The sequence below is a fragment of the Tursiops truncatus genome, chromosome 2 (genome assembly GCF_011762595.2).
Source record: "Tursiops truncatus isolate mTurTru1 chromosome 2, mTurTru1.mat.Y, whole genome shotgun sequence".
NCBI lineage: Eukaryota > Metazoa > Chordata > Mammalia > Artiodactyla > Delphinidae > Tursiops > Tursiops truncatus.
The window spans coordinates 167,088,517-167,112,553 of record NC_047035.1 but is presented as its reverse complement, the minus strand read 5'-3'; the positions used below and the strand labels follow the sequence as shown (position 1 = coordinate 167,112,553).

General features: G+C 40.0%; 1 protein-coding gene across 1 annotated transcript in view; it reads left to right on the top strand.

Moving 5' to 3' along the window:
* Positions 1-7,542: 7,542 nt before the first annotated feature.
* LOC141277811 (uncharacterized) overlaps positions 7,543-24,037 on the top strand; it is a 63,741-nt gene continuing 47,246 nt past the window's right edge. Inside the window, exons 1-2 of the mRNA XM_073799914.1 lie at positions 7,543-9,901; positions 10,610-10,816. Coding sequence (XP_073656015.1) covers positions 9,777-9,901; positions 10,610-10,816 — 332 coding nt within the window. The 5' untranslated portion in view covers positions 7,543-9,776. The remainder of the gene's footprint in view (positions 9,902-10,609; positions 10,817-24,037) is intronic.

Here is a 24,037-nt window from a genome sequence, read left to right as displayed (position 1 = left end):
TTTCTGGCTCTAAACTCTATGTCCTAGTGCTGTCCCAGCTCTCCTCCTGCCAATGCAGCCTTAGCAAACCATTAAAGATGTTGCAGTACAGTTTTCTTTAGAGATTTTGCAACTTTTAAAAATTTCCTTGGTTCATTTGCCATTATTTGGATAATGTCTCATGGGTGAAATTGATTTTTGGTTCCTTTGTGAAAAAGATGACGGCATTGAAGAGATGATGGTTGTTTAGCCCCCAGATCCTGGGATTCAGACTGATTTTGCCTAAGCGAGGGGCAGGTTGCAGAGGTGGAATGTAAGAGCGACAAGCAGCAAATCAACAAACCCATGATACGGCTCCAGCTCCGGCTCGTACAGCATGCAGGATGTGACCTCGAAAGGCAAAGAGGAAATCCAGTGAATCATATTGTTCAAACGGTATGAGGTTTTTTGTAAATCAAAAAACTAAGTTGCTTGCTTTCTTAACTTCCATCAATTGTAAATGTTTCACTGAGAGTTTCCAGGACGCTTGGAAAGGAAATTGGACCTGAACAATGGGTGGCCAGGGCATTATCTCTCATACCCAACATACTGATAAAAAGGAGTAAACCAAACATTTTCTCTGTCCACTCACTCCTTCTTCAGTTTGCCCCTCACACTGTTATTTCCTTCTCAGCTAAATATCCAAGTTAAAAAGGCTCTTCCTCCCTAAATCACATTATATGACACATATAGACTATTCTCCCCCAGAAGTATAAGCTTGCTTTCAGAGGTTTCTTATCCTTAAATTATGAGTCATCTTCAAGATGGTTTTAAGCTGTGTGGAAGCTTGTACTGATTTTTTTCAATTTCCATAAGTAATTTCAGTCAGTATTAATAAGAACAGGAAAGATGCCTTGAGCGTCTACCCAGCTAAGTTGTCTCTGTGCATAAAAATTTCAGAAATCCATTCAATTTACTCCAGTTAAATACCCTGGCCTGGACTTGTACTTGCAGGGATGGTAGAGTTTCCAGACCAGACCAGTGCTGAAAATCCCCAGGTGTCTCCGGGGTTGTTAGCTGACTCTGGGTGTGGGCCCGGAGGACACAGACACCAGCACAGCTTTTGGTAATCCTGCGGATCTAGGCGACAAAGTCAGAGACTTGAGGAAAGAAGAAGTTAAGAAGAAGGTCTCAGACACGTGTTTGGCTTCTGCCTTGAAACACTGAAGGTTGAAGCAGAAATGGTGACTGAACAGCAAAGGCCTAATAGCTCTAAGATGTACGTCTCACCATGCTTAGGAGACAAAGGCCTTCGGGGAGCCCTCTACCAACAGTGAGTGAGAGATGGGACCCCTTGCTAAAGGCATGAATCCCAAGCGAACATCTCCAGTTGCTTTTTCCTGGGGGTTTGCCAGGGACACTGTTTGGGGGAGTTAAAAATTAGCAGAGCCTTGGTGCTTGTGCAGAGCTGGAATGACACAATTAGAGGTTTGTGGAGCTTTAAAATCATAGCAAATCTCCCCTTGAAGAGATTTGCTACATTCTGAAGCTGTTCAGGGAAGCAGCCTAGAGACCTAAGAAGAAAACCTCCGAGAAACAAAGCAGAAACTCTTGCAGTTTCTAGGTACTGAAGAGACAAAGGCAAATAAAAGTCCTCCAAATCCATGCTCTTGGTGACAGGGAAGACCAGAGATAAATGCACTTTTACTAAAACTTAAACCCAGCCTTGAGTCAGCTAAGTTCATGACTGGATTAAGATAATGAACCTTCAATCTCTGACTATTAGAGTCAAGTGTTGACCCCCTCTGGTGGAGGATAACATAATCTGAGGCTTCTAGAATGTTTTGTACACAATGGCTAGCATACAATTAAAGTTCACTGGGTCTAATAAATGTATCAGTTCTCCATTGACACAATAATGCTATATAACAAATGGCTGTTCAACTTTACATCCATACAACGTTTACCTAGTCCACAATTCTAGTGTCAGTGAGTTAGACTGACCTCAAATGAGCAGGTCTTGGAGTCTCTCCTGACTGGAAGTTGACCAGGTGTTGTCTGATTTGGCTGGAGTAATTTCGACGGTTTGGTCAAAATTACTGATCGAATAATTTCAATCCATGAAGCTCATCTTCCTCATGGCAAAGGCAAATGAGCAAAAGGGGGCCAGAAGAAACATCCAGACGCTTCTTCAGGCCTCCGTTGTGCCATTTTGCTAACGTGGCCAGGGCAGCACTGCAAACTCAAAAACTCAAAGTAAATCAATGGCCACCAAAACCGAAAAAGAAAATACATATTCGCAACTCATTAAGAACCCACTGGGACCTAGAGATTACCATACTAAGTGAAGTAAGGTAGACAGAGAAGGACAAATATCATATGATATTGCTTATATGTGGAATCTAAAGAACTTATATACAAACCAGAAATAGACCCACAGACATAGAAAACAAACTTGTTAGCAAAGGGGAAAGGGATGGGGGAGGGATAAATTAGGAGTTTGGGATTAGCGGTTACACACTACTAATATAAAATAGATTAAAAAACAAGGACCTACTGTATAGCATGGGAAACTATACTCAATATTTTGCGATAACCTATAAGGGAAAAGAATCTGAAAAAAATAGCTATATATGTATGTATAACTGAGTCACTTTGCTGTACACCTGAAACTAACACAACACTGTGAATCAACTATGCTAGCTCATTGTAGCTAGTAAGTCCCCTCTTGGGCCTCAGCAGACCTGGCTTGGGGCACGGGCCAATGAAGGCAAAAGGAAGGTGTTCTCCTTCTCTTCTTGTGAGGTTATTCTTAGGTTTTAAAAAAGATTTTCCCATTGTGTTGCTGAAGTTTCTTAAATGGCCTAGAGAGCTTTCCCAGGCTGTTTCCAGTCGTTGGTAGCTGTCTGATTGTTGATCTTTGTAAGAGGACAGAGGCTGGGGTCTCCTATGTTGCCATTTCAGTGATGTCACCCTGGTCAAAGACATTTTTGAATTTCACAACTGGCATGGAAGGCGTGCCACTGATATCTAGTAGGTAGATACCAAGAATTTTGCTAAACATCCTACAGTGCCTAGGGCAGTCCCCACAACAAGTAATGAACCAGCTTGAAACATCGATATCACCAAAGCTGACAAACCCTGATCTAAGCCCTTTCTTCCCTCTTCCTTTGTTGCCACCTGCCAGTCAATGTACTCGTCTCTCTCATAAAGCCCCGCCAGGTGTACACATGTGTGTGTTCAAAAGAGAGGACGGGCACATGCATGTCTATCAGTCAGTTTGTGAGTGTATCTATTTTGAGAGCTTATTCTAGAAAGATCAAATTTAATCAAGTTTATTTCAGCATTTCATCATATATATTTTTGCATAAAGAGAGTAGTAACTGGAAAAGTTTATTATTTAATGTTTGGATTGCTTCTAGAAATCATATAAATCCTATCGCCCGTCACCAAAGCTCACTAAACTATCTGGCCATGGCCCTGTCGTTTTTCTCATTTGTTTGTCATGAATTTTTTCAGAGCTTTACATCACTCATTGGTACATATATGTTTTTCTAGGTCAATGTGTTCATTCAAGCCAACGTGAAAAGGAAGACATTGCTGCTCCAGTGAGAAAGATACTGTCATTTGCATTCCCTTCTGAGGTCAGGTGCCTCTGTGTCAAGTCAGTTACCTATAATTTTGACAAATGTATTTTTCATAAATGGTAGCTACAAAGCATCCTCTAGTATTGTCTATAGAGAGGTTCGTCCATTTGAAAACTGTCACCTAGCTCTTAAACATATCTTCATCTGAGAGAAGAAAATGATGCTAAAATTACAATACCCCACGTCAGTTAGAAAGTAAGGCAAAAGGAAGAGGCGCTTAAGGATTCTATCAGCACCTCCACAGTAAATTTTCCTAAAGCAGAAACTAGCTCTGCCTTTAGTTACATTTTGCAACTGGCAACCTCCCTGACCTTCATCTCTTTTCTCGCCCTCAGGATCTAGCCTCTTCCGAGGAGCCCGGTGACAGTGCCAGGGATGCTTAAGGGGCCAGCTTTTCTCTGGGCCGTGACCAAGAGCTGTCAGTCTCCAGCTCCGGGCTACACCCAGCCCCAGAGAGGACCACTCTGCTGCAGGCTTCCCTTTGGCATGCAAATCATGGTGACATCAGAAAGAGGTAGGGCTGGAACCAACTGAGAGCTTTTCACTTGGGTTTTTTTTCACGGAAGGAAAGAATCTATGGTGCTGTTTTTATCTTGAGAAGCTCTTGGGTTGAAAAATGAATGCAGGAGGGCAGATTTGGATTATAACATATATGAGACTTATTTTACTCTCTCTTCCGTTTTGGGAATAAAAATCGACCTTTCCCAAAGAGGGAAGGCCTTGTCAATGACCAGAATAACATTTTCCCAGAATATCTATCCAGTGCCTAGAATGATAGATTTTATCAAATCACTAACAAGAATACATTGTATACTTATATTCAAGAAAACAAGTATCCTGACGTGATTCCTGCCTTCAGTGACTTTTGAGTCTGCTAGAAAGATGAAGACTAACTCTTAAAACAGCAAGCAGTGCAAGAAAGTGTATAATAAATTACTCAATTGGAAGGCAGAGCTTAAAAGGCTATAAGAAGTACAGAGACGAATGACTGAAGAAAACACTAAGTTTAATTTGTAAACTTTACAGTTCCTTAGAATTGAGGAACTGATTTAAATTCTGCTTTCTTAACCAAGAGAAAATGTGCTGTTTATGTTTCTCCTAAACGATGTCAAAACATTCATGTGAAGAGGTACAATGATTTCGTATATTATCTAGGTTTTGCTAAATATCGTTTTTGTCCGGAGTCACAAACAGCAATGTGTATAGGGGCTAGGAATGTAGTGTATGTTAGTGAAATGAGCTGGTAAGGTATCATCAAGCTGGTTAGGGACCATCCCTGCTGCAATCTATAAACCCCTTGTCCTTCCAAGGAGGTACTGGGAATGCAAACACAATGTTAGCATGCTGTTTCCTATCTGAGGGAAATCTGAAAACCCAGATATCTTTTACTGTAAAATCTCCCAATTTGTAAACATTAGCAACAAATAAAAAGATTTTTTAAATGTATTGCTACTATGGGCCAAGTAAAACACATCTATATATGTGATTATACATAAATCTGTTTATTCATCGTTTACCTTTTTATCTGTTTATCTATCTTATCTATCTAACTTCCTTTGGCAAGATCATTGTAAGGTAGGGACCAAAACATCTTCTGCTGCCCCAGATTCGTGTAAGGTAAGAACTGAAAATTTTTGGTTTCCTTTTAATAACTTTTTTTCTGATAACAAGGGAATTAGCCAAGGTAAAATATAGAACATTTAAAAAAATCACATTGAAAGTAACTACAATGACCTGTAACGCCACCTCCATCATTACTAAGTGTTTAAACTCTGCATCATTGAATTCATCTAAAGTCAGGAACAGGATGGAGAGCTGATGCTGACAGCAGCTTGGGACATAACCTTTGGTACCCGGGTCGGGGCAGGGACAAGTGAAGGAACCTAACTTCCTGTATTCCCCTTACAGTTTGGAGGTATGTGCTGCAGTCATTCAGATATGATTGGAAAGGGCACACTATGCACACACAGGTGAGCCACGGCACCTATGGACTATAGAAACAGCCATGGTTATTTCTTTAGTATGTAGTACTTGGAAACCTTGAATTAGTTTGTCAAGGGATAGATACATTTTAAGTCTTCTGTTAAGTACAGCAGGTGACCAGACTGATAGCACGAAACTGTAATTACGGTTGGCCCTGCTTATCCCCAGATTCTGCATTTATGGATTCAACCAGTGGCAGATCAAAACTATTCAGAAAAAAAATTTCCAGAGTGCTCGAAAAGGCATAACTTGACTTTGCCACTCACCAGTACCTGTTCACATAGCATTTACGTTGTATTAGGTATTATAAGAAACCTAGGAATGATTTAAAGTATACAAGAGGGTGTGTGTAGGTTATATGCAAATACTGTGCCATTTTATATAAGGGACTTGAGCATCCCCAGATTTTGGTATGGGGTGTCCTGGAATCAATCCCCCATGGTATTCAGGGACCACTATGCTCTCATTTTCCTAAATCCTCAAAAAACTTGGTGACTAGTGTGTGTGGCCAATTGCATTTTCCAAAAATGTTTGCAAAATCTCTCCTATCACCCATAATCTTCTGACAATGTGACTTTGACACTTGTCCGCATCAAGAAGTAAAGTCTTTGTTCCTTCTCTGCATATGGGTGGAATCTTGATTGGCAAAAGTGATGCAATGTGATTTCCAAGGCCAGGTCATCAAAAAAGAGAACTTCCATCTGACTTCTCTTAGACACTTGCTTTTGGAAATTAGCTGCCTTTCTGTGAGGAAATCAGACACATGAAGAGGTCATCTCTAGATATTTGCTTGACATTTAATCTGAGGTCAACCAGTGAACTATGAGTCTTCCCAGCTGAGCTCCCAGACTCTGTGGGGCAGAAACAAGTTGTGTCTGTTGTTGCTTTTTCTGAATTTCTGACCCACAGAACGCATGAACGTAATAAAATGATGGTTCCTTTATGCCACTCAATTTGGGCTGGATTTTTATAAGCAGTAGCGGCCTAGAACATTGTGTGTGCGCTTAAGTTCTTCAGCAGTTTGAAAGGTAGAACATGGTATGTTATTATTGCTTAAATTGCATTTTCTTTTTTTTTTTTTTTTTGTGGTACGCGGGCCTCTCACCATTGTGGCCTCTCCCATTGCGGAGCACAGGCTCCGGACGCGCAGGCTCAGCGGCCATGGCTCATGGGCCCAGCCGCTCTGCGGCATGTGGGATCTTCCCGGACCGGGGCACGAACCCGTGTCCCCTGCATCGGCAGGCGGACTCTCAACCACTGCGCCACCAGGGAAGCCCAAGTTGCATTTTCTTAATTGCCTATTAGGCTAGTTTTCTTTCCTCCTTCCTTCCTTCCTTTTTCTTTCTTTCTTTCCATTTGTATTGCTTTTGAGAATTACTTTGTCACTAAGAACTGAAATTTCGGAAAGAATTACATTCTACGTCTCCACTGATTCACCAAGGCCACACATGCACTTCTACTAATAACATCATCAGTGGAATAACACATAACAAGAGAGTGGATGATACCTACATGCAGTGCAAAGAAACAACTTAGATTTATCCTGTCTCTCACTTTGCTCCACAATGAATGACGTCAAGCACTTTCCTTATGACTTATACACTTTCTGAGTTTACTCAGAGAAGCCATGGCAGAGGGTACATTCTCTACCACCAGTGAGTATCCCTTGAGCAGGATGGAGGCTGGCATAAGACAACAGATTGTGTTGTTAATAATAATTAACATTATTAATAATGTTATCATTAATAATGTTATCCTGATATTTCAGATGTTGGAATCTTCCCTTAGTAGCTGATCTTAGTCTTAAAATGGATGCTTTGCTACCTCAGTTTTCCTACTAGATCTTTCAGAGAAGAATGATAAGGTGGGAGAGATACGGGGTCTGAGTCTCATTCATTTTTGAATCATAGGGATAAAACTGAAATTTTGTATAAGATCTGACATATCTTCAGCAGAGCACCGTGAATCCACGAGCAACTTCAAAGGTGGTAAGGATCCTGGGAGGCAGTCAGGTGGAGCAAAGGTATAAATTCACAGGATGACATCCTTCACTGACCCAGGCAAGATTCTGTGTTTGGTATACTGATCCTGATGACCGAATGTGTGTATTTTCATTTGAATATTTTTCAAGTGTGGCTTTGTGCTGCTTGTATGAACGGCCATCTGAGGATGTTTTAGGTAGGTTGTGTTTGAGGATCGTTGGGTGCGCAGAGCCAGGATCCTGTCCCTAATCCCCATGTAAGGCATCCTACTCTTCCACGGAGTATAAGCTCCAGGGCAGAAGACACCTTGTGTGATTGTTCACTGGGGCATCACCAGCCTCTAGGACAATGTTTATACATAATAGACAAATAATAATTATTTAAATGAATAAATATTATTGCAGACCATTCCTGCAATGTCTGGACCAATAGAGAGCCTATTCAGATAGATAAACCAAGAAAAAGTTAATAAGATTAAATAAAGTCTTCTCTAAACGGTTTAACGCTTAGATGGATCTGTTGAGTATTTGCTGTGTAGACCTTCGCCCCACATATTTGGATCCCCTTCTTCATCTTCACCTATGGTGTCACTCTGGAATATCCCTACATCCCAGAAATCTCACTGAAAAACATTGAGTCACACAGGATTATCATATTTTATTAGGTAACCAGGGAATTATTTTTTGTATGCTTAAAAAGAGTTCACATTGAAAGAATTTCTTCTCGATTCTCCTTGGGACTAGTCAGTTAAAGAAACTCCATTATGTCACTAAGCAATATTTTGAAAGGAAAAGGAGAAAGAGATCCAAAAGTTAATGATAATCCTGTGTCGTGAGCTATAAAACATATGCACATAAGTACATGTTGGTCCTCCCAGCAAATGTATTTTTAATCCTACCAACCTGAAGCTACTACAGATTTGGGGGCTCTTTTTAAAAAACACAGAATTAAGACTACAAAAGTAGGTATAAAGTCAATACTTATTTAAAATGTAAAAAAAAAATCACAAGTTATTTATGAAAGCTTATGAACATAAAATCTAGAAAAGCAGCATGTTTCTATTTTCTAATTGAAACATTTTCATTGAAACAATTTTCCCCCATATGTTTCTGGCTGTGTACCCTTTGATTGCTGATTTCTGTTATTTCCATAGCATTTTCTATCAGAGTGTAGAAAGATAAATTAGTCTGCCTCCTGGCACAGTTGATCAAAACGTGTTTCTTGTTTCTCACTGTTTAGAAAAGATTTATTTCAGCTTTGCAACTTGTTAATGGTAATGTAAAGTGAATTTTTAGGATTGCTGTCAAGTTTAGGAAAAACTCTACTAAGTTTATTTAATTTATGAGCTGCAAGGTTTGGAAGACAAGCTTCTGTCTATGTACATTTCAAATCTGTTTCTTGTACGTGTGACCTACTTTCGGGCTGTGTACACAGGGCACTGGTGGGCCTGTTCTAGTGCACGCTGACCTACATTCTTTGTGTAACAGTGACAAGTGAATTGGCAGAGTGGACAGTAAGGTTATTACTAGGACTCATTTCTAAACCAGGAGAGCTAGTAGACACTTACGTATACCCAACAGTAACTGTGAACTGTGTAAACATATCACTAAACCTAAAATTAAATCTCCAATTCAACTTCTCCTTAGATCCCCGAAATGTCTAGGGTGACCTTAGGGCAAATGTAATAGAAAGCATGGTGAAGTGGAAAGATGCAATGGACTTTACCAATAGCACTTAAAATATGTTTTTTGGGGAGGAAAAATAACAAACTTCCTATCTCTATTGGATCGCCTATGTTCTAATTCTGACTCTACCGTTTATTAGGTGTGTAACCTAAGGTAAGTTATCTTTTTGTGCCTTGGTTTAATATTGCTGCCCACCTCATAAATTATGATAATTAAGTGATTTAATGGATATAAAACAGTGGCTGGCATAGAGGAGTAGTCACAAAATGTTCTGTGTTTTTGTTGTACTAAACATTGTATCTGACTGCCAGGGATATTAAAATAGCCAATAGACTTTCTTCTATAAACTGTTTTACATGTAACTATGAACGCAAAGATAAAATAACAACTCAGAGGCTAAGTCTCAGAAAAATAAAAGGGATACTGGATATAATTACTGGTCTGTATTACTTGACTTAAAATACTTTGTTCTTGGTTCACAAGTCATATAAGAAAGATGTTTGAAAAAATAAGGCAAGCAAATGGGAAAGGAGGTGATGTTCACCACCGAGACGACCTGCTCTGGTGTGACTGTTTGGACTTGCATCTTATACTTTATTCATCGTTTGCTGTTGACAAGGACAAGCAGCAGGGAAAAGGGCAAGATGTGAGTTAATGATGCCTCTTTCCAATAAAACTTACCCTAAGTGTATCCAACATAGAGAATTGAAGCAAAAGTGTTAATGAGATTTTGCCAGATGTTGAGTCTCTTGGGATCCCATGTATATAAGCAGTGCTTAACTTCTCCCCCAAAGACCATTATTGCAGACACACAGAAAAGATGGCTTTGAAACAGTAGAGGAAAAAAAATCAAGAAACCGTTTCTACCCAAGGAATGGGACCTACATTTCTACCCAAGGAATGGGACCTACATGTCCAATTTAGATATGACTTGTTTCCCCGGTATTGAAGACCAAACCCCAAAAGTTTCTTCCCTCCCTCCTTCCTCCCTCCCTCCCTACTTCCTTCCTTTCTTCCACCCCCCTTCCTTCCTTCTTTCTAATCCACCTCCCCAGGAGAGGAAGGTGTACGGAAAGAGGCATCACTGAGAGAGAGTACAGAAAAGATAAGGAAAAATGAAAGAGGAAGAGTGGGAGCTTTTGCCAAGAAAATTACTCCTTTTTCAGAGAAAATAGTCAGAAAAGCAAACTTTAAGATGCCATGTTTGCTAGACTTCGTGCCTCATAAGATGTTTCCAAATGGCATAAAATTATTCAAGAGCCATTTGAATCGCAGGGGTCCATACAGAGTAGCCCTGCATGTCTTCACATGTGTTTATACTTTGAACTTTCAGTAGCTTGTATTTATTCAATAGATGGCCAAGCTGTGAGAGGATGAAACAGCCTCCTGACAAGAGAGCTGCTCATTTTGTGCAGGGAAACCATCAAGGAGTCCTCTCTGCTGGTAAATACATGATGTGCCAGCACTGTCCCCAGGGAATTGAACTTCAAGAAGCCGAAGAGGGGAACGAGAGGGACCAGAAGATGCAGCAGAACCCCAAAAGTCTTAGTGACAGAAAAAGGTATAACAAATTTTGACTAAGAGCTCAAAAATGACAATTAAAATTGTCTCCTAATCATGTGTATTTTTCTTAAAGAATACTTCATATCTGGAACACAAGATGGGAAATCATAAATAATACACCGTGAATGTTTCTTTTAAGTAAAAGCTAGCATTTCCAAAACGACATTTCTATTCTCTTTTATTAAATCTCCCTTAAAAAAGAAATACACATAGTGACCAATGACAGCATGATGGGACCCCTGCCTTCATTTGGAAGGGCCATCAGCTCAGAGTCTGGTCTAAGCTGGCTGGGCCTCCATGGTGGGCCAGCTTCTTCGGCCCATCCTGCAAAAAATAAACAACTGAGTCTGTATCAAACTGAAAAGCTTCTGCACAGCAAAGGAAACCATCAACAAAATGAAAAGGGAACCTATGAAATGGAAGAAAATACTTACAAACCACATACCTGTTAAGAGGCCAATATCCAAAATATACAAGGAACTCATACAACTCAATTACAATAAACAAATAACTCAATTAAAGATAAACAAGGGACCTGAACAGGCAGCTTTCCAAAGAAGACATACAGGTGGCCAACATGTACATGAAAGGGTGCTCAACATCACTAATTATTAGGGAAATGAAAATCAAGACCACAATGAGACATCACCTCACGCCTATTAGGCTACCTATTATCAAAAGAACAAGAGATAACAAATGCTGGTGAGGATAAATGGAGAAAAGGGAACCCTTGTACAATGTTGGTGGGAAAGTAAAATAGTACAACCACTATGGAAAACAGTATAGAGATTCTTCAAGAAATTAAAAATAGAACTACCATATGATCCAGCAATTCCACTTTGGACATATTTTTGATGGAAATGAAATCACTGTCTCAAGAGGTATCTCTACTCCCATGTTCGTTGCAGCATTACTCACAATAGCTGAGGTATGGAAACAACTAAGTGTTGATGGACGACAGGATAAAGAAAATGTGATATATACATACAAGTAAATACCTTCAACCTTAAAAAAGAAGGAAGTTCTACAATTTACTGAATTCATTTAGGAGATTCTTTTACCATGAGATTGAACTTCCCTTGCCATCTGACATGTTTCAGATTTATCACCGTAAGTTGTTCTTTTTTCTTTTTTTTACATGTACGTGAAATATTTTTATTGTTGTTAGTTTTACAAAAACAGGGTCATATTATTCATACTTTTCTGCATCTTGCTTTTCTTCTTTTTTTTCGAATTTTATTTTTTTTTTAAACAGGAGGTTCTTATTAGTCATCCATTTTATACACATCAGTGTATACATGTCAATCCCAATCTCCCAATTCATCACACCACCACCACACCCCCCACTACTTTCCTCGCTTGGTGTATACACGTTTGTTCTCTACATCTGCATCTGTATTTCTGCCCTGCAAACCGGTTCATCTGTACCATTTTTCTAGGTTCCACATATACGTGTTAATATATGATATTTGTTTCTCTCTTTCTGACTTACTTCACTCTGTATGACAGTCTCTAGATTCATCCACATCTCTACAAATGACCCAATTTTGTTCCTTTCTATGGCTGAGTAATATTCCATTGTATATATGTACCACTTCTTATCCAGTCGTCTGTCGATGGGCATTTAGGTTGCTTCCATGACCTGGCTATTGTAAATAGTGCTACAATGAACATTGGGGTGCATGTGTCTTTTTGAATTATGGTTTTCTCTGGGTATATGCCCAGTAGTGGGATTGCTGGATCATATGGTAATTCTATTTTTAGTTTTTAAAGGAACCTCCATACTGTTCTCCATAGTGGCTGTATCAATTTACATTTCCACCAACAGTGCAGGAGGGTTCCCTTTTCTCCACACCCTCTCCAGCATTTGTTGTTTGTAGATTTTCTGATGATGCCCATTCTAACTGGGGGAGGTGAAACCTCATTGTAGTTTTGATTTGCATTTCTCTAATAATTAGTGATGTCGAGCAGCTTTTCATGTGTTTCTTGGTCATCTGTATGTCTTCTTTGGAGAAATGTCTATTTAGATCTTCTGCCCATTTTTGGATTGGGTTGTTTGTTTTTTTAATATTGAGCTGCATAAGCTGTTTGTATATTTTGGAGATTAATCCTTTGTCCATTGATTCGTTTGCAAATATTTTCTCCCATTCTGAGGGTTGTCTTTTCGTCTTGTTTATGGTTTCCTTTGCTGTGCAAAAGCTTTTACGTTTCATTAGGTCCCATTTGTTTATTTTTGTTTTTATTTCCATTACTCTAGGAGGTGGGTCAAAAAAGATCTTGCTGTGATTTTTGTCAAAGAGTGTTCTTCCTATATTTTCCTCTAAGAGTTTTATAGTGTTTGGTCTTACATTTATGTCTCTAATCCATTTTGAGTTTATTTTTATATATGGTGTTAGGGAGTGTTCTAATTTCATTCTTTCACATGTAGCTGTCCAGTTTTCCCAGCACCATTATTTTTTAAATAGTTATGTATTCAGTATTTTATTTATTTATTTTTGGCTGTGTTGGGTCTTCGTTTCTGTGCGAGGGCTTTCTCTAGCTGCGGCAAGCGGGGGCCACTCTTCATCGCAGTGCACAGGCCTCTCATTATCGTGGCCTCTCTTGTTGCGAAGCACAGGCTCCAGAAGCGCAGGCTCAGTAGTTGTGGCTCACGGGCCTTGTTGCTCCGCGGCATGCGTGATCCTCCCAGACCAGGGCTCGAACCCATCTCTCCTGCATTGGCAGGCAGACTCTCAACCACTGCACCACCAGGGAAGCCCTCCCAGCACCATTTACTGAGGAGACAGTCTTTTCCCCGTTGTATATCCTTGCCTCCTTTGTCACAGATTAGTTGACCATAGGTGTGTGGGTTTATATCTGGGCTTTCTATCCTGTTCCATTGATCTACATTTCTGTTTTTGTGCCAGTACCGTATTGTCTTGATTCCTGTAGCTTTGTAGTATAGTCTGAAGTCAGGGAGTCTGATTCCTCCAGCTCCATTTTTTTCCCTCAAGACTGTTTTGGCTATTTGGGGTCTTTTGTGTCTCCATACAAATTTTAAGATTTTTTGTTCTAGTTCTGTAAAAAATGCCATTGGTAATTTGATAGGGATTGCATTGAACCTGTAGATTGCTTTGGGTAGTATAGTCATTTTCACAATATTGATTCTCCCAATCAAAGAACATGGTATATCTCCCCATCTGTTGGTATCATCTTTAATTTCTTTCATCAGTGTCTTATAGTTTTCTGCATACAGGTCTTTTGTCTCCCTAGGTAGGTTTATTCCTAGGTATTTTATTCTTTTTGTTGCAATGCTAAATGGGAGTGTTTCTTAATTTCTCTTTCAGATTTTTCATCATTGGTATATAGGAATGCAAGAGATTTCTGTGCATTAATTTTGTATCCTGCAACTTTACCAAATTCATTGATTAGCTCTAGTAGTTTTCTGCTGGCATCTTTAGGATTCTCTATGTATAGTGTCATGTCATCTGCAAACAGTGACAGTTTTACTTTTTCTTTTCCAATTTGTATTCCTTTTATTTCTTTTTCTTTGCTGATTGCCATGGCTAAGACCTCCAAAACTATGTTGAGTAATAGTGGCGAGAATGGACATCCTTGTCTTTTTCCTGATCTTAGAGGAAATGCTTTCAGTTTTTCACCATTGAGAATGATGTTTGCTGTGGGTTTGTCATATATGGCCTTTATTATGTTGAGGTAGATTCCCTCTATGCCCACTTTCTGGAGAGTTTTTATTATAACTGGGTGATGAATTTCGTCAACAGCTTTTTCTGCATCTATTGAGATGATCATATGGTTTTTATTCTTCAATGTCTTAATATGGTGTATCACATTGACTGATTTGCATATTTTGAAGAATGCCTGGGATAAATCCCGCTTGATCATGGTGTATGATCCATTTAATGTGTTCTTGGATTCTGTTTGCTAGTATTTTGTTGAGGGTTTTTACATCTATATTCATCAGTGATATTGGTCTGTAATTTTCTTTTTTTGTAGTATCTTTGTCTGGTTTTGGTATCAGGGTGATGGTGGCCTCATAGAATGAGTTTGGGAATGTTCCTTCCTCCACAATTTTTTGGAAGAGTTTGAGAAGGGTGGGTGTTAGCTCTTCTCTAAGTATTTGATAGAATTCAGCTGTGAAGCCATCCGGTCCTGGACTTTTGTTTGTTGGAAGACTTTTAATCACAGTTTCAATTTCATTACCTGTGATTGGTCTGTTCATATTTTCTGTTTCTTCCTGGTTCAGTCTTGGAAGGTTATACCTTTCTAAGAATTTGTCCATTTCTTCCCGGTTGTCCATTTTATTGGCATAGAGTTGCTTGTAATAGTCTCTTAGGATGCTTTGTATTTCTGTGGTGTCTGTTGTAACTTCTCCTTTTTCATTTCTAATTTTATTGGTTTGAGTCCTCTCCCTCTTTTTCTTGTTGAGTCTGACTAATTGTTTGTCAATTTTGTTTATCTTCTCAAAGAACCAGTTTTTAGTTTTATTTATCTTTGCTATTGTTTTCTTTGTTTCTCTTTCATTTATTTGTGCTCTGATCTTTATGATTTCTTTCTTTCTGTTAACTTTGGGTTTTGTTTGTTCTTCTTTCTCTAGTTCCCTTAAGTGTAAGGTTAGATTGTTTATTTGCGATTTTTCTTGTTTCTTGAGGTAGACTTGTATAGCTAAACTTCTGTGTTAGAACTGCTTTTGCTTCATCCCATAGGTTTTGGATTGTCGTGTTTTCATTGTCATTTGTCTCTAGGTATTTTTTGATTTACTCTTTGATTTCTTCAGTGATCTCTTGGTTATTTAGTAACGTATTGTTTAGCCTCCATGTGTTTGTGTTTTTTACGGTTTTTTCCTGGTAATTGATTTCTAATCTCATAGCATTGTGGTCAGAAAAGATGCTTAATATGATTTCTATTTTCTTAAATTTACTGAGGCTTGATTTGTGACCCAAGATGTGATCTATCCTGGAGAATGTTCCATGAGCACTTGAGAGGAAAGTGTAATCTGCTGTTTTTGGATGGAATGTCCTACAAATATCAATTAAACCTATCTGGTCTATTGTGTCATTTAAAGTTTGTGTTTCCTTGCTAATTTTCTATTTGGATGATCTGTCCATTGGTGTAAGTGAGGTGTTAAGGTCCCCCACTATTATTGCGTTACTATCGATTTCCTCTTTTATAGCCATTAGCAGTTGCCTTATGTATTGAGGTGCTCCTATGTTGGGTGCATATATATTTTTAATTGTTATATCTTCTTCTTGGATTGATCCCTTGATCATTATGTAGTGTCCCTCCTTGTCTCTTGTAACATTCTTTATTTTAAAGTCTACTTTATCTGATATGAGTATTGCTACTCCAGCTTTCTTTTGATTTCCATTTGCATGGAATATCTTTTTCCATCCCCCACTTTCAGTCTGAATGTGTCCCTAGGTGTGAAGTGGGTCTCTTGTACACAGCATATATATGGGTCTTGTTTTTGTATCCATTCAGCAAGCCTGTGTCTTTTGGTTGGAGCATTTAATCCATTCACGTTTAAGGTGATTATAGATATGTATGTTCCTATGAGCATTTTCTTAATTGTTTTGGGTTTGTTTTTGTAGGTCCTTTTCTTCTCTTGTGTCTCCCACTTACAGAAGTTCCTTTAGCATTTGTTGTAGAGCTGGTTTGGTGGTGCTGAATTCTCTTAGCTTTTGCTTGTCTGTAAAGCTTTTGATTTCTCCATCGAATCTGAATGAGATCCTTGCCGGGTAGAGTAACCTTGGTTGTAGGTTCTTCCCTTTCATCACTGTAAGTATATCATGCCACTCCCTTCTGCCTTGTAGAGTTTCTGCCGAGAAATCAGCTGTTAACTTTATGGGAGTTCCCTTGTATGTTATTTGTCGTTTTTCCCTTGCTACTTTCAATAATTTTTCTTTGTCTTTAATTTTTGCCAATTTGATTACTATGTGTCTCGGAGTGTTTCTCCTTGGGTTTATCCTGTATGGGACTCTCCGCACTTCCTGAACTTGGGTGGCTATTTCCTTTCCCATGTTAGGGAAGTTTTCGACTATAGTCTCTTCAAATATTTTCTCGGGTCCTTTCTCTCTCTCTTCTCCTCCGGGACCCCTATAATGCAAATGTTGTTGCATTTAATGTTGTCCCAGAGGTCTCTTAGGCTGTCTTCATATCTTCATTCTTTTTTCTTTATTCTGCTCCACAGCAGTGAATTCCACCATTCTGTCTTCCAGGTCACTTATTCGTTCTTCTGCCTCAGTTATTCTGCTATTGATTCCTTCTAGTGTATTTTTCATTTCAGTTATTGTGTTGTTCATCTCTGTTTGTTCTTTAATTCTTCTAGATCTTTGTTAAACATTTCTTTCATCTTCTCCATCTTTGCCTCCATTCTTTTCCTGAGGTCCTGGATCATCTTCACTCTCATTATTCTGAATTCTTTTTCTGGAAGGTTGCCTATGTCCACTTTATTTAGTTGTTTTTCTGGGGTTTTATCTTGTTCCTTCATCTGGTGCATAGCCCTCTGCCTTTTCATCTTTTCTGTCTTTTTGTGATTGTGGTTTTTGTTCCACAGGCTGCAGGATTGTAGTTCTTCTTGCTTCTGCTGTGTGCCCTCTGGTGGATGAGGCTATCTCAGAGGCTTGTGCAAGTTTCCTGGTGGGTGGGACTGGTGGTGGGTAGAGCTGGCTGTTGCTTTGGTGGGCAGAACTCAGTAAGACTTTAATCCACTTGTCTGCTGATGGGTGGGGCTGGGTTCCCTCCCTGTTTGTTGTTTGGCCTGAGGTGACCCAACACTGGAGCCTACCCGCCCTCTTTGGTGGGGCTAATGGCAGACTCTGGGAGGGCTCACGCCAAGGAGTACTTCCCAGAACTTCTGCTACCAGTGTCCTTGTTCTCACGGTGACACACAGCCATGCCTCCACCTCTGCAGGAGACCCTCCAACACTAGCAGGTAGGTCTGGTTCAGTCTCCTTTGGGGTCACTGCTCCTTCCCCTGGGTCCTGATGCGCACGCTACTTTGTGTGTGCCCTCCAAGAGTGGAGTCTCTGTTTCCCCCAGTCCTGTTGAAGTCCTGCAATCAAATCCCGCTAGCCTTCAAAGTCTGATTCTCTGGGAATTCCTCCTCCTTTTGCTCAACCCCCAGGTTGGGAAGCCTGATGTGGGGCTGAGAACCTTCACTCCAGAGGGTGGACTTCTGTGGTATAAGTGTTCTGCAGTTTGTGAGTCACCCACCCAGCAGTTGTGGGATTTGATTGTATTGTGATTGTGCCCCTCCTACCATCTCTTTGTGGCTTCTCCTTTGTCTTTGGATGTGGGGTATCTTTTTTGGTGAGTTCCAGTGTCTGCTTGTCAATGATTGTTCAGCAGTTAGCTGTGATTCTGGTGTTCTTGCAAGAGGGAGTGAGAGCACGTCCTTCTACTCCTCCATTTTGAACAATCTCCCATAAGTTGTTCTTGCTTAAGGCAAGCAAACTGCTATCCCTCTGAATATAAAATTAGAAATGTAAATGGAGTTCAAATATATATTTCTATATTTGTGAATGTGGGTGCAGGTGTGAGTGTGCATCATGTGTGAGAACATGCATATCCCTGTGGGATCATCTGGCACACCCCTTCTTTTCATTCAGTGAAAAACTTGAGACCATTAGCCCAAGTCCCTGGACCCACAGATGGTCCTTCATGCTCCAGAAGGAAGCAAATACCTGTAGCACAGTAATCCTAGGGCTGCCATTAAACAAGGTGTTGGATCAAGTGATGTTAACAAAAGGATATGCTTTCCTCATGGAAGAATGCATGAGGCTTCCTTCAGAAAAAGTAGTTCAACGGAGTAGCAAGAGATGACAAGTAAAACCAGGGACTGTCTACTCAATACTGTGGCCCGTATGGGAAAAGAATCTTAAAAACGGTGGCTATGTGTATATGTATACCTGATTCACTTTGCTGTACGCTGAAACTAACAACAGCATTGTACATCAACTATACTCCAATAAAAATTAAAAACAACACCACCACCACCAACAAAAACAAACCAGTGATGGGCTTTTCCGACCTCATTGTAGCGCCACCAAAATATGAACGGAAGAAACTTTATATCAGCATAGGACTCAGGCCTGAAAAGGCAGAAGTTACAAGTCCCAGGAAGGGTCAGAAACCCTAGACCCCTTTCTCCTATGATACACAGATCAGCTCCAGTGGGGAACAGTGGGGCTCCCAGGACTGGTTGGGATCAGTGTGCACAGAGGAAAGGGTATTGGTAGGGACTGTAGAACACATCAGTGCAGGGCTCCCTGCAAAGGTGTAAACAGTACTTCTCACTCTCATCCCCACGTTCATCAAATAGTTGTGTAAACTTCCAACTCTGTGTTCTTTCACTCTGTCCTGCTTCAGGGTGCTTTCCTAAATGCCCCTGGACCACTGCCAGTAACGGTGCTGTCCTCATCTGTGGGTCAGCTTTCTAAAGGCAAACTCTCCACCAGTAGGGAGGTGTGAAGGGTTGACCAAAGGATAATTATCCGTTTGGTGGGAGCAATTGGAACTCCAGTGGGCAGTTAGGGTGCAGAAGAGAGGCAGAGGTGAAAAAAAGAAAAGGTGTGAGGTGGCAGCATCTCTACTTGCAAATATTAGGATCACACCTGTACTCAAGAAGGAGAAAACATCCATTCCTTTTCATGAAGCAGAGCGTCAGCAGATAGAAGCAAGAAGTAGAGGGAACTCTGTGTTATCGAATAACCCCTACATGCCACCCCGGTATATTACAAGATCAATTTGTCAAATCTTCCCACCATGGGGTACGAAAAAAATCACACACACCCCCTGTGGTTCAGAAAGAAGAGCCTGCCACAAAGAGATAGGGTAGGAGAAGGGGAAGGAAAGACAAAGAGGGGAGATAGGTCTTAAGAAAAGGTAAATAGCCTGCAGTGATTTTCCATAGTCTGTCATCTCGCGTTTCCTAAGGATGACTTTATGTTCACAACAGCAAATCCCTCTTCACTCTTAAAGGGGGTCAGTTTCAGTAGAGCGTGAAGCAAAAGGAGCAGGAGATCTGCCATGAGTGATGTTAACGTTCTTAGGATTACGGTGACCATGGGTATTTAAGTTCCTAGGAATCAAAAAAATTCTGGAAGGGGCACTGGAAATAAGTGATTCAAAAAATAGAAACTCTAAGATAACCTTTGTTCCATGATATATGTAATGGGGGGGGGGGCGGTGCCAAGCCAGGTTTTGTTTAATATTAACAGAGATCTTAAGGACAGGGCCACAGACTGAAGACATCGGAGATATATTAAATATATATGCATACATATATGCATATATACATGTACACACACACAGGTGTGTTTGTGTGTGTGTGTGTGGTGATGGTGGTCGTGGTGGTTAAGAACATGGATTTTGGAGTCCAGCTGCCTGGATTCAAAACTGGAGCCTGTCTCTTCCTGGCTGTGTAGCTTAGGCAAGTTCCCTAACCCTCTGCTCCAGATTTTCCATGGGTAATAATAATGTTATTGACCTCATATCAAGAGAATTAAATAAGCTAATATATGCAATGTGCTTATAGCAGTGTCTGTGACACAGTCAGTGCTCAAGAAGTTTTAGTTGTAGCTCTTACATTATTGTTATTACTACTACTATTATTGCACTGCATCTTCTTTTTCTCATCTCTAAAATAAAGAGATTAGAGAATCAATGCATTACATTTTGCTTCTATTATATACTCTATTATAGAATCCATTATATGATTCTATAATATAGATAGAGTAGAATTTTGTGTTATTATCTTTCTGAATTACCCATAGCCAGAGATGATATTTCTTTTAAACATTTTCTTCATTTTAGGAGGGATTTTTCAGTCATGCCCTTTGCAGTTTAAATCCTGCATACACAATACCACTTGCTTTTTCCATCTAGAGCGATTACCTGCCCTCATGATTTTAACTGCATATTACACTCAGATTACACCCTCAAATATGATGACCTCACCCACACCACTCTTTCCTGGTGCTCCATAGATTGAGAAAATCAGCTCACACTGAAATCATACCCTTTTCAAAAAAGAAAGAGTTATTTCTGAAATTGATACAGTTCTTTCCATTTGAAAGTGATGGATTTAATTCCTTACTGATAAGAAAAGACATGGAATTTCAGCTCAATGGAGGGCAGAGGCAGTTGGAGAGGTGTGGACATGTTGGATTGTCCAAAGAACTGTCAAGGAGGCATTAATGTCAACATACAGTGAATTCAAGTTTGAAGAAATATTCCATTAAAACAATGCCCCATGGAATAAACTAATTTGACACAGGTTGGACAATATTCAAAACAAACAGTTATATATCATAATACTGAATCACACCCACTCTAACACCAAATTCTCAGACACCTTAGGCTGAACAAGGCAGCCCAGGGCTGAGCATGTACTTGGGCTTGTGGAAAAGCTGTGCACGTCCAACGGGCGTTCTGTTCTCTAGATGCTCAATGAACGCCAGCCCACTGACAGGGCATGCTCTCTGTGTGACCAGTTCGGCCTGCAGGGGATTCAGAATAAGCCATCGTTCATCTATTTCTAATGCTGTTCAATCCCGCAAGGCCTCAAAAAGAGGCTTGGCCATCCCCTGGGCAGATGGGTTAAGCACCTCATTAGTGGTTCCTTCCTGGGTTACACATTGGCTTCATCAGAAAACAGATTTGAAGTGACTAATTTATTACCCAGAGATGATTTGCTCACCTTCCTCATGACCACGGTCAAGACAGCTGCTCACAAACCACACACACACACACACACACACACCCTTGTTCACCATGCAGTTTGGTAAAGTTTTAAAATTTGATTATGCCAGGACTTAACAAGAAAATAGTAAAGCATAAACTGTTGTTAGGAGTACAAGCGGGAAGGGAGAGACACAAGTATGAGACGACGTATGCATCAAAGTGGCCTGTGCAGCTTGTTTGAAATGTCAGTAAAACTTAAAGCAAATGAAGTAGAGAAATGCTTCCATAACTGATAGTATATTCTAGAATATTCTGTCAGTAGACAACTGTGATGCATGTTTTTAAAAGAACAAAGAAGGTACACACACACACACACACACACACACACACACGCACACACACACACCCCTTGGAGATACAGTAGGTGGGGGAAGAGCAGGTTGTTGAACATATTTAGTAAAGCTTGGGCTCCTCTGTGACATGTACCATGTCGGGGGACGTGGCGGGAGGGTGGACACTCATCCCGGCTTACAGAATTTCTGGCTGACAGCGCATACCTCCTGGGAAGGAAACTGAGCGTGAAGGCTTTTAATTTTCATCTTGTCTTCATCTGCACTTTTCTAATATTTCTACATACATGGATATTACTGTGACAAATTGGGCTCCGTCTGGTATAAGATACACCTGCGTTTTCACTGGGCTTTCTTGCTAAATATGCAGCTTAGGGAAAGTAAGTTAAACGATCTATGCTTCCAATTTTTCATCCATACAATGGAGTCAGTTAGAACGTCTGTCTCATAAGATTGTTGTGAGTCTTAAATGAAAGAAGGTATGTGGAATGTTTAGCAGAGTGTATACTATACACTCAATGATAGAAACTAATGTGTGATTTTTATCAAAAGATGATGTCACAAGGGAATTCCCTGGCAGTCCAATGGTTAGGAATCCACGCTCTCCCTGCCTAGGGCCCGGGTTCGATCCCTGGTCGGGCAACTAGGATCCCACAGGCCGCATGGCATGGCCAAAAAAAAAAATGGCATCACGAAAATGAGTGAGTACAGACAAAGCACCCATCACCTTGAATAGAGTTGAAGTTATGTTTGCTAACCAACGTGAAGAAATAAAGTATTTGTTGGACAGTTTCATGTTAGTGGAGATCTTTCACACATCACAAGGAGTTAATGAAGAGGCTTTTGTGGGAAAGGATGAGCAGGCTGCTCGAGGTGACAAAGGAGACCCAGGGGGTCGCATCTGGGTAAACACGCTTTCTTCAAGTAATTTAAAAGGGAGAACGAAAACCACGCTTTTAGGATGAGTATTTTCTTTTCATGCAACAAGAAAATATAACTTGGCTTACTGTCAGAATTTATCACCACTTTGCCTTGTCCATTATTCCTGCAAAATAGGAAACTGAACGGGGCAGAATGTCTCCACTGAGGCTAGGAAAGAAAAATCTGACTCCATCAAATCAGTCCAAAGATATACTGTCCACCACAGCAGTTTGTAGGACAGGATTGTACCAGCGGGGTTGTCGTAGGTGGGAGTGGTGCAGAGATCACCCATAGCAGAACAGCAACACGTATCCAAGTGGAACGCTGTGGGAATTTATCAGAGATTTCTCCAATTAGAGCTGGAGCCTTGGAGCTTAGCTCTGAATCCACCCGCCAGGGAGCAGTATTAGTACTGGCTAAATAAATGATTGAGCTGTCCTAAACACCCCTGACGTGCAGAGCTTAAGATGTGTTCAGACTTTAACCCAAGGCAGCTGATGCTGAATAAGCAAACTGTGTAATTGTCATCACACACATCCACACACACGACTGTACCAGGTGCCCAGAGCAGACGGAAGGTTCCACGATGTTCCAGAACTCGAGGTATCACCAGTTGTGTACTGAACATAAAGTGATGCAAGTGTTAAACTAGCATACAGGATTATCATTTTTATAATTTTAGCCTTTCTACTATGAATACATGAGACATTTATCCATGTATATCCCCAGATGGTTTTCTGCAGTTAATTCAATATCAGAAATTCTGAATTATATTCATCTTCCAAGGGAGCTATTTTAGACCATTGGGAATTGATATTGAGATCTATATCTCCATAATGCAAAAACATATAAATTCATCAAATATTCATGATCATAGAAAACTTAGAACTGTATATGTGGGATTAGACACTGAAATAGTCAAATTCCAAGGGTTTGTAGCGTTAACACTTCCATTTAAGAGGAAATACGAGATTAAATTTTAAATAAATTAAGAATTTGCAATGCTTCTCTTCAGGATGAGATAGCATTATCTTTCATCAAAAGTGTCTTATTCTAAGTGGATACTTTATGAAAGAGAAAATATTAAAATATTTAATATATTCTACTGGACAGAATTTTGGTTAAGATTGAATTTAAGCTCTGGGGAAAATAGACTGATAAATTTGATCACATAAAAACTCAAGGCAAGTGCATACACAAAATACAACAAAACACAAAACAAAGCAAAAGAAACCAAAAAACCCACACTTCAAAACAAATACTGT